The sequence below is a fragment of the Bemisia tabaci genome, chromosome 8, assembly GCF_918797505.1.
Source record: "Bemisia tabaci chromosome 8, PGI_BMITA_v3".
Classification (NCBI taxonomy): domain Eukaryota; kingdom Metazoa; phylum Arthropoda; class Insecta; order Hemiptera; family Aleyrodidae; genus Bemisia; species Bemisia tabaci.
The window spans coordinates 43483054-43494540 of NC_092800.1; the positions used below are offsets into that span (position 1 = coordinate 43483054).

At 39.9% G+C, this 11487-nt stretch overlaps 2 protein-coding genes across 5 annotated transcripts in view; one reads left to right on the forward strand and one right to left on the reverse strand.

Moving 5' to 3' along the window:
• The window catches only part of LOC109030472 (matrix metalloproteinase-2), a 364259-nt gene that overhangs the window by 334988 nt on the left and 17784 nt on the right, over nucleotides 1–11487 (reverse strand). The gene's annotated exons all lie outside the window — the stretch shown is intronic.
• The window catches only part of LOC109030411 (beta-glucuronidase), a 46348-nt gene that overhangs the window by 16758 nt on the left and 18103 nt on the right, over nucleotides 1–11487 (forward strand). For all 4 annotated transcript variants that reach the window (XM_072303229.1, XM_072303228.1, XM_072303230.1 and 1 more), the window contains exons 2-4: nucleotides 7466–7682; nucleotides 9979–10161; nucleotides 11099–11265. In XM_072303229.1, the coding sequence (XP_072159330.1) occupies nucleotides 7476–7682; nucleotides 9979–10161; nucleotides 11099–11265 (557 nt within the window). In that variant the 5' untranslated portion in view covers nucleotides 7466–7475. The remainder of the gene's footprint in view (nucleotides 1–7465; nucleotides 7683–9978; nucleotides 10162–11098; nucleotides 11266–11487) is intronic.

Genomic DNA, 11487 nt, shown 5'->3' on the forward strand with positions numbered 1-11487 from the left:
TTTTTTGGTTTAATCGTTTTTAATATACTTGTTAGCAGCAAGTAGAGTTTATTTAGTAGTAAGGAAAGTGATATTTATTTTTTAAGTTGATCAAATATGTGGCCATTAAGACGTAACATTTTATTGAATATCACTGCTGGCCGAAAAAAAATAGAGAACTTTTGAAAATTTTACTTTAACTATCTACTTCATTTTCATTATGAATAAAGGGACGAACAGTTTTGAATGGACTGCAAATGTCATATAATAGACCATAAATGTTCAAAACAGTTTTTGAAAAAATTGGGGTTTTAATAATTTCAACAAAAACTAGTCTCAAAATATATTCTGTAAAAAGTTCAATCCCTAACTCAAACTTTTAAGCATCAAAAAGAGAGTTTAAAGTTTCTTTCCGCCATAATGATCCATGTAATTTTGAATTTTAAACCAAGTATTTCTCGAAACGGCAAAAACCACGCTTATGCGCCTTGTCCCCCTGCCCCTCAATTGTTCTAACCCAAGAATTTGTCACGGGGCAAAGAGGAAAACTGCAGTGAAAATTGGAAAATTAATCGGAGCATACCGTGATAGGAACATCGGTAGAGTATGCGAAGCATTCCAGCGACGCGGTGCAATCTTACATTGATGTAATAGAGACGAACATCTTAAGAAAATTCGAATGTTGCCAAATTTCTTCTTATAAAATATGAAATTTTAAAAAAAATAACTTGTAAAAAATTTCTTTCGACATCCTGGAGAATTATACTAGCAGTTTGATCCAATGTATCTGCGAATTTCAAGGCTTACTTAAATGTATGTGGTGGTAGTTTCTACAGCGCACTTAGGCGTTCTGCGACACTTCACCACCGTTGAAATCTGCCAAGGTAAAGATTTTCCGGATCTAGCATCTCTCTATCTCTTTTTAGATGCCTTACATCAAATTTTAACTGGACGCCTCCTACGACGCCCACCCGCAGCCCGATTACATATTGAAACTATGTCAGCCCTACACGACATGACATAGCCCTATCTCAACCATGCAATATATTCGATGTCTTATCGGGCTGGTTTAAATTTCAATAATCGGCCCGCTGGAGGAATATATACTTTAACAGGGAAGAAGGCTAAAAATACAGCTCTAAAAATCCGAGAAGTTTTGACTGAAAATTGAGTCATTTTCGGTCGAAAAATAAACTAAAAATTAAACAATATCGATGAAAAATCCTGAGACCTACACTGCCGTGCTGCGGAGAAACGTCTTATGAACATTCGAGAGTTGCCAAATTTCCTCGGATAAAACATGTATTTTTAAGGAAAATTATTCATATTTTTGCTAATTTTCAGATATTTTAGATCAAATTGCGAACAAAATTATTCGAAAAATTTGAAGGAAAATATTCAAGATTTTCCGGGAAGGAAATCTAGCAACAGCTAGAGGTTCATACGGCGTTTTTCCTTGGCACGGCAGTATATGTTGGTGGCCGAGATCTGAGAAAAACCTGGAGGAACCTACCCCATATGGTTTCAAGGGAGGTTCCCTCATTACTATTCTCAAAAATATAATAACAATCAGGAGAAATTCGACAACATTCTTTTTAAACATACGGCATTCCTCCTCAGGATAGCAGTGCACTACTCTTGCATTTGCTATCAAGAAAAGCAAGGATGCGATTCGATGCCGACCCGTCGGGAGTTAATAGATCACTCTGACAGAGAGAGTGAGAGTGTTGAACCCGGTTTAACATCTGTTTATTGTCACCGCAGTCGCAGGCTCGAAGATAAACTTAAGTGAAAACGCATTACTTGACGATAGAATCTGAGAGAAAACTCGTTTTCCAGGGGTTTAATTCCGATGCGGTGGATGGGCCCGGCCCGCTCGGATCTGCTCGCTGCAGCAATCAAGCGGCAGAAAATTGGTTTTTCATCCGGAGTCTTCTTGTTGTATTCAGCGCTTGTCTAGAAGACATAATTTTGCACTGAAAAATAAGTTACGGACTGTGTAGACATGCACCGGAGAAAAGTGAGGTTGATTTAACATTCTGGGTGTGCAAAAATAGTGCGAGACCTTATGAAATGCTGAAATGCCCGCCACAGCTGTTACTATAGCAATGTCAAGATGTAGAACTAACTGCTAGGACGGGAAATTTAGGATTTTATAGGTTCTTGTTGAATCAACTTCACTTTTTTGTGGTGTGCTGTCCGTTCCGGGCTCAGAGGCCGAAAGTTCCGGGTGCTACGCCCGAGAGTTTTGGCCTCTGAGCCTGGAACGCGGGAGATATGTCTATACAGCACGTAGGCACGGCCGGAGTTTTTTTTTTTCAGTTTAATTTGAATGAGATTTTTAATTTGTAATTGAGGGGCTTTGAGGACAAGGCGCATAAGTGAAATTTTTACTATTTCAAGAAATATACGTGTTTGAAGTTTCAAACTTACATGGAGCCTTGTGGCGGAAAGGAAGCTTATGTTCACTTTTTGATGCTTTAAAGTTGTATATTTTAGCTGTGAATTGTTAACAGCAAATACTTTCAAACTATAGTTTTAGTTTGGTTCATGCACATCTCAATTCCTTCAAAAACTGCACTCATGAGCCTCTTTGGAAAAACAGTTTTCTTGAGACATTATTTTAATTTAAAGGTTCGTTTCTTGTCGACAAAGTTAGGTTTTTTTTAAAGTCAAATTCGAGTGAATTTAACTTAAAGTTAGTTTTTTTTTTAGTTAAAGAAACATTGTTTTGCTGTCGTTTTTTAAACATAAACTAGAGGATAGCAAAACGACTCTTTTTTAACTAAAACAAACTGACTTTAAGTTAGATTGGCAAGGAATTAACCCAAAAAATCAAATTTTGTTAACAAGAAACGACGCTTTAAGTCAAAATAATATCCCAAGAAAAATTGCTATCAGTGCTTGTCCTCAAAACCCCTTAATTGAGAAGTTCGCCCGTAGAGGGGCGTATTGTAAAATTGGTCTTTGTTTTGAAAATCAATTATGCAGCATCAGTGCATTTTTGAAAATGAGCCGTCACGTTTTTATGTTGATCGGATGCTCCAAGATGCAGAATTAAGGGCAAAAGGTGCAGAGCCACTTTCTCAAGACTTGAGTTTTGCTCAAAACAAATATTTTTCAAACACGTCCTTTTACGGGCAAACTATGTAATTTATACTTCAATTTTTTTTGAGTTATCAGGTGATATTTTTGTAGCCTCCTGGCGCAGATCTGCAAAATCTCTCATAACACTTTTTCGTCAGGAAATCGTAAAATATCGACGGTTGATTTTTTTGGAACTCCCCAAAGGTCCATTTTCATGTTCTGACATCACCTCATTGACACCCTTCTTTGATTTACTTATGTAATACGAAAAGAATAACACCGAGAAGTACATTTTTGAACATGTATTTTCTACAAGGAGAACCTATAATCCCTGCCTAATGGGACAAGAAGATTCCAGGCTTGTAGGCGCTATGAGTTTCACGCTGACCACACTGTGTTTGGCGCAATGCGTGAAGTATTCGTGCAGTCTTGTAGGCGCGAATATGTGTTACATGCCGATCGCCGCGCCGAGGGCTTCTCCTTTTCATCTCAAGTCCTAGTCATAATTTCTCTCTAAGTCGCGCCGTTCCAGGCCAAATTGCGTGTATGGTTTCTCTCTTAACTCGACTAATTGAAGGTACTGTCTCTTGTATCAATGAAAGACGACAAAATTAGAAATTACTTTACTCTCAGGAAATGAGAGATTGTGTCGTCTTTTCTCGTCTGTAATTTTTTTTCTAAATCCGATTTTTTTTATACCTACATTTAAACAAATTGCAAAATTTGCCGCCTTCCATAGATTTGCCGCCATGGGCCGCGCCCCATGTGGCCACCCCTTTAATCCGGCCCTGGACAAAACACGGATTTTTAGGAAAATTCGAGAATATTTCTCTTCCGATTTTCCAAAGGGTCTTATTCATAATTTGGACCACATTTTACGACAAGGAACGACTATATCTGGCTCATTTTAGAAACAACATATATGCCATTGGTTTCCCTATGCAGAAAGGTGCTTTTACAGAGGAGCCAGAGATAGTGGTTCTTTATTGCAAAATGTAATCCGTTTGATCTAAAAAGTTTGAAAATTTCAAGGAAAAATATTCATAACTCTCTTCAAAACTAAATCATTTCATACGGCGCTTTTACTTAGCACAGCAGCATAGGAAGGAACACAACAGTGCCACAGAAAATAAACTACGTTCTATCGATTACCTTTAAAAGATGTGTGCTTTAGTATCATGTCAGTATAGTTTGTTCTTCTCGCCGGTAGAGCTTTGTCTAAATAGAGCTCATGAAACAAGATATAAACAGCAGAGACGCGCGTCTCAAAGGAGGGTGTTGGTGTTTCAAACTCTCCGCTCCAATTTTCGTTTTTCAAAAGAGAGCAAACCATCCTTAGTGCTTGAAATTTTTACAGAATATGCCTCGTATGGAGAAAAAAAATCACGAAAGATTTAAAGCAATGACGTTGAGTATTTTCCAATTTAAGAAACGAATTTTGATAGGAGGCCTGCAACGCCTAAAACCTATAGTTACCCGTTTTTGCAGCTTCGCCACCTATTTGCCGTGAACAACTGAAATTGAATGTTGTGTGGTGAATTTTGAATATTTACGAGCATGAAAAATGATGTGTTAAGCAGGTTATGAGAAGCATATACATTTCACATACAATATTTTTCCGTCTTTCTCAAAAATTAATTCCTGATTGTTGAATATACTGTTATTTTTCTGACAGCGAAAAAAGTAGACCAGAGGATCGTGAAAGCCCAACCCGATCCGCTTTACAAGCAGGGGTGCAGAATGTTCACTAGCCAACGACCAATCGGTCGTTCAAGATCGGCGTAGACAGTGAGGAACTTACATGGGCTACGGCCTTGAATAATGGATGATAAAAAATTAATTATGCTTTTAATCAACATGCGCTCTATTTTTGCGCACCTCCGAAGTTCTGCCGTGATAGGTAGCGAAGAGAGCAGTAAGTGTTCTTCAAAATCCGTCTAATCTCTTTCAGATGAAATCACTGAAATAGTCAAACAGCAAAATTCATCTCAATTGTATGAAAACGACATATGTGAGAAAGCCGTAAAAGCGCAAAAAATGACTAAGTTTTAGGCAAAACGGCCGTGAGTAAAATTATTCCTCCAGAAAGCCAATGAAAACAGTGCTTTTAAGTAAAGGGCCGCCCTCTCCTGCCAATTTCTAACCTGAAAATGTGATTGTTGTGCGTCCAAAACGCAACCACGAAAGCACGCAAAGGAAAGCACTTACAACTGTCTTGCCTCACACCAGCTTAAAATGTAAATGAACAATAGAACAATACCCCTTTTATGGAATTGAAATAAAATCGTTCGATTTTTAATCATGCATCCAAAAGATCTCTAATAGTCTTCCGGATGATTGGTGGCAATTTGACAAAGAACGGTGACTTCCTTCAATAATATTTTTCGCTCGGGCACCAGTGAGCCCGTTTTCTTAAAACTTCATTTTCATTTTTAAAACTTCGGAACTTCGGCACGATTCGCGAGTCAAGAGCCGGGAGCGAGACTGGAGATCTCGGGGCGACGGTGCAATGCCTGAAGTATTCCTATGGTTTTGCAGGCGCCTCTCGCGATCGTGTTCCGCGCAAGGTTCAAAGTTTCTGAAATTTTCTTCCGGAAAATGAGGTGTCTTTTCGAAGATTCGATCACAAATGAACGAACGGAACTTTCTAGCATGTCCACAACCATAAAGAGGAGCTTGGTCTCTTTTTCGCCCGCTCAGAGACTTTAACGCAGGGTAGAAAAGTTGACGAGGCGAAACGCGTGATACAACTATTTCGACTTCCAAATAGGTAAAATTGCATATCCACGAAATGAAGGAGAACGTGATTCGGCAGACTCGGAGACTTTAACGCGCGGTATGTGAGTTGGATGAGCCAAAATACGTGATACAACAATTTGATTTCTCATGATGATAGAATTGCATATCCACGAAATGATACTTTGCCATGAACGATATCTCCGTTAATAGAGGACATAAAAACATGGCGTTAAAGCAAATCTAACTATTTTTGCTAATTAAACGCATTTCTGTCTAACGGAACTAAGCGCCATAGGGAGAGGAAGGTGGGGGGGGGGGTGGGCTTGCATCAGTGGCGGAACCGGGCGTCGGGCTCATTCCGTCCTATACTCGCAATGCTTTTCCATGGCGCTTAGTTCCGTTTGACAGAAATACGTCCAATTCATAAGTTCAACCACCAAAAACACGATCCTGTGACCAGCAAAACTCTGCCTTGCTGAAGAAAAACGCTGTATGAACCTTGAGGCGTTGCCAAATTCCCTTTGATAACATGCAAATTTCCTGGAAAACTTATGAATATTTTTCTTCCAATTGTTCAGACAATTCTATTCGCGATTTCTCCTGAAGTTCCTGAAAATATCAAGGAAAAATGATTATATTTTTCAAAAAAATAAGCGTTTTATGGGAGGAAATTCGGCAACTCTCAAGTGTTCATACAGTGATTTTCCTTAGCACGGCAGAACTGACCCATGGTCCGCCTCGAAAGAGCTACCGTGGGCCATGGGTTTATTTTCTCCGGAAAGTAAACTGAACCGCGTTAAGCAGAAAAGAACCAAGCCACATAAGCTATTGCCAAAAACTGAGCAATTTAATTTTTCGCGAGAGAACGTTTCTGCGGATTCCTTTAAAGGTGTTCAGGAATTTGCCTCGTGCGATGCAGAAAATTCAGAGAAATTCGCATGAAAATCCGCAGAATCGTAATCGTGTAAAAAATTAAAAAGCCCAATTAAATTTGGCAATAGCTGAAACCTTGGTTCTTTTCTGCTTAACGCGGTAAAATTATAATAATTGACCACTAGAAAAGGTACGAGTTTCAGCATTCTGATACATGTTTCTTAACCAAAATTTTACGTAAAACACGATGCACACAACGAAAATTACCGAAAATCAACTCCTTACGAAGATATTTAATGATTCTTAATGCATGAATTCAAACCACCCGCTCATGAAAACTCAATGCTCTACGTGATTCACATCGCGCGCTAAACGTTATCATGACAGTCTCTGCGATAATAAAAATCTGGCAACCTCAATCTTGACGCTTTGGCTCAGTTATAGCATATTGCTAATAGTTTGAACAACACATGATGGGAAATGAACATTGCTCGATTGAGAAGCTTGCTGAAACCGTTGTAGTGGGCGATTTGACTCACGTAGAGTTTTGAGTTTCTTGTGAGCGGGCAGTTCAAATTCCTCGTAACCAATGTGAAATAAAAACGTTAATATCTTCGTTAGGAGTTGGTTTCCGTAATTTTCGTTGTGTGAATCGTTTTCTACGTGAAATTCTGGTTAAGAAACATGTATCGGATCGCTTAAATTCGTACCTTGTCTAGTGGTCCATTCTGCGATTTAGTTTCCGTTGCCATCACGAGTTATCACAGCATTAATTCTTGTGTTTCAGAGGGTGAACGATGCAATGGTTTCCGCCGGTTTTCCATTTGGCCCGCCTTGGAGTTCTCCTTCACCTACCGTGCGTCTTCAGCGGCGGAATTTTGTACCCTCGCGAATCGCCGACGCGCGAAGTCAAATCCTTGGATGGCATCTGGAACTTCAAACTCTCTAAGCCTGATCATTTCTCCGGCTTCCATGAGAGATGGTACCACACCGATCTAGCCAAGGTACGTGGGTGGATGCACATAACAGCGGATCTGGCCAACGACCGGAACTCAAAAGTTTCATGTTTGCAAGTGCAATAAAAGTTCATCAAGTCGAATGTTTGTGGTAGACGATCACCCTGGATGCTACTGGAGTACCTATGGGAGAGTTTTGCCATCTCTGTACCGTTCTCTGATTGATTCATCATTTTCAGGCTATCATGGGGCTCCACAGTTGGCCAAATGTAAAAAAAAAACCCGACCCAGAGGAGCATATATTATCGACTGAAAAATTAATGATTCTCACACTCAAAGGTTAATTTTCGGTAAAAATATCCATCAAAGTTCGATCCGAAAAATTCAGAAGTTGGATATTAAAAAATGTCTATCGCATCCAAAATTACGTCTAGAATTTTGTAGAACTTTTTCGCCGTTTTATCCGTTTACATTGGGCCAAACTAGGAGCGGAGAGACTGCGGTTTGTTTACATTGGGCCAACTTTGGGGCTCCATGACAGCCGACCAATCAGAGAGCGGCACATTTTTTCTGTAGTAAAAGGATTTAAATGGCAATACTTTCCCGCACAGTGGTCTTGAAGCAAAAAAAAACATATGCGACAAAAATGTATACCCAAAAACGGTTGGCAGGGGGTGAGTCTATGGTAGGGTGGACTTAAAATCTCGGAAAATCAAAAGCTTGACTGATCCTAATTTCGAGATACCGCAATTTGAAATTTTCATAGTAAATGCAAGTTTTCTACTGATTTTGATCAGCTTTTTTATTTATTTGTTCTTGGAATCTGTGTTGATCAGTTCACGTTTTCATTCTTCTTTCGATTCATTTCGATCTAATACACAGACACACCCTTTCGTTACACGCAGAATTCCTATCGTCCTCTTTTTTTAACTGAACAATTCGCCTTCTGCTGCGTCTGCAGCAATTGTTGTTACGGATATGTTGAGCGTGCTGATTATAGGTCATTACATACTTGACTCTTTGAAGGCGTTTTTTCGCACGAGTAGTGCAATCTGTCGGAGAACGAAAGAAGTAGGGATTAATCGATTCGTTCAATCTCACTTCTGTTGTTCTCCAACAGGGTGCTCTACTTTCGCACATTAAACGCCTTCGAAGAGTCAAGTGCGTAATGAGCTGAGATCAGCACGCACAACATATTCGTAAAAACAATTGCTGCGGACGCAGCTGAAGGCGAATTGAATTCCCCAGGGAATAGTTTTCGCTCCCGAGAAAATAGTTTTCTCTCTTGAGAGAATAGATTTCTCTCTCAAGAGGATGGTTTCCTCTCACCATACGATAGATTTCTCTCTCGAAAGAACAGTTTTCTCTCCCGAGAAAATAGTTTTCCCTTCCGAGAAAAAAGTTTCCTCTCCCCAAAAGTTTTCCCTTCCGAGAAAATAGATTTCTCTCCCGAGAGATTATTTTTCTCTCCCGAGAAATTACTTTTCTCTCCCGAGAGGAAATCCATCAGTCCTGATTAGTCCCGATCTTATCGATCGCAGAAAATTGCGTGTTGTGGCCCATTTTTCAGGGCACCACTCAACGCTGCATTGGCGACTTCCATTTTCAGCTCCCATTTTCAGCGAGTGAAGTCGGCATAAAGCCGGGGCCGAATGTTGACGGTCTATCCACCGTACTTAGATATACTTAGGACGAGTCTCGACCGCACCTGAGTCCGGCTTAGCGCCTCTGATAGGTCGGTGGTGCGGTTTGGACATCGATGAATATTACGTCTCCACGTGAAAAGCGCTGTCTCCACTCGTCAACATGGCGTCCAACTGGAAGCTCAAAGCGATCGATTTCAACGATAAGTGGCTCAAAGTCGGGACTTGATGCGATTGATGAGTGTTGCAGCTCAAAATAGAGCGGCTCTTTAGCCCTGGATAAACGATCAAATTCCCGAACCAATTCCGATCAAAGTAGCATCAAAGTGTCAGGAGTCATCAGTCTTAAACTCATTAATTTGCTTCATTTCAAAATTAAAAATTGGCAAAAATGTTTCCTGAGGCAGGAAATGATGAATGGTGGCACTCCATTCTGATCTTACTTTGAACAAATAAGTACGGCCCGTCAAAATTTGATGGTAGATGGTGAACATCAGTCATCAGCATGTCTACTTTGATCGAAATTGTTTCGGAATTCGATCGTCTATCTAGGGCCTTTTAGCGGATAATTTTTTTTGATCAACAATCGCGAACAGAGCGTATCTATCGATTCACTTTGAGCTTCCATTTTGACGAGTGGACACAGGGCTGAAGATCCGACAAAATTCGGCCCCTGAGTTTTTGAGTTTGGGTGTTTTCAGACGGGTGGAGCAATTCCGATGCCGGTGCCGAGTAGTTACAATGACATCACGACCGACAGCGAGATCCACGACCACGTGGGGCTCGTCTGGTACGACCGCACTTTCTTCGTTCCTGACCGCTGGAGACTCGCCAACAACCGCGTCTGGCTCCGTTTCGGAGGCGTCCACTACGCTTGTCAAGTGGTAAGTAACCATTCCCACTGCATTGCATCCAAACCAATCAGATAGCAACAACTACTCTTGAAAAGAACTTCTCGAAAACTTTTAGAAAGCCCGTCAAAAATTATGCGGCAGGAAACCCTCCTTGAGTATTTTTGGAGTAAAATATGTATGTCTGGTGAAATTTAAGTCGCAAGTTTGTAAAAAAAAAATACCATCCTAAAAGAAACGGTCAAAAATTATGCTTCAGGAAATCCTTCTTGAGCATGTCTTGAGTAAAATATACGTCGACGGTGTAATTCGGCAATCACATAACTCGTTTGCGGTGTCTGAAAATCTCCGCCTCTATGTTATTTTTTTAAAGGAGAACAAATTGATATCATTCCTTGAAGTTTTTGCAGAATTTTCTTCGCACAGAGAGGAAAACTCACGGAAGTTTTAAAGAATTGCCGTCTAGTAGTTTTCCGTTTAAAAAATTAAGTATATGATCGGAAGTCTGCGACGTCGCAAACCGAGTTATGTGATTGCCGACTTGCACCGTCGATGTGTCTGGTAAAACTTAGGTAAAAAGTTTGTATAAAATACCATCCTGAAAGAGACCGTCAAAACTTATGCTTCAGGAAACCTTTCCTGAGTATTTTTTGAGTAAAATATACGTTTTTGATGAATTTCAAGTCAAAAGTTTGTAAAAGATACTATCCGAAAAAAAAACGGTCAAAAATTATGTTTCAGGGGCCCATTTTTTAGTATTTCTTTACGTAAAAACCATGTCTGATAAAATTTGCGCAAAAGGTCCCTTAAAAAGCTAAAATAGGACCGGCTGACGTTGCTGAGCCGAAACGTGACTAGTGAAGTTCCCACTCTTTTCCTAAAAATTCCCTGAGGTTTCAGGTTTTCCAGACCGTCAGAGACCCTGAACTTGGGATCACTTTCTCATCTCTTTTATATGTTTTTGTTGTAGTGGATAAATGGACACTCCGTGATGAGCCACGAGATTGGGCACCTCCCTTTCCAACATGAGGTCACCTCCTTGCTAGCTTACGGAACTAAAAACAGAATTACAGTGGTTGTTGATAACACTCTGCTTTTAAACACGATCCCTCAGGGACAAGTTGAACCTATTGACACGTAAAATTCATTTTTATTTTTAAAATCTTCCTCTATTTTTATCGTCCATTGCATCAACTTGAGTTCAAAAACACGTGCGAAAGTCGCAAGATTTAGAAAATACCCAATAATATTGTAGCGTCTCACAGAATGAAGGGCTTGCAATAGTTTTCGGCACTCTTGGAGAACACTGTTCGAGAAAGTGAAAAATTATGTAAATAATGTATAGAAACAGCGGTATTT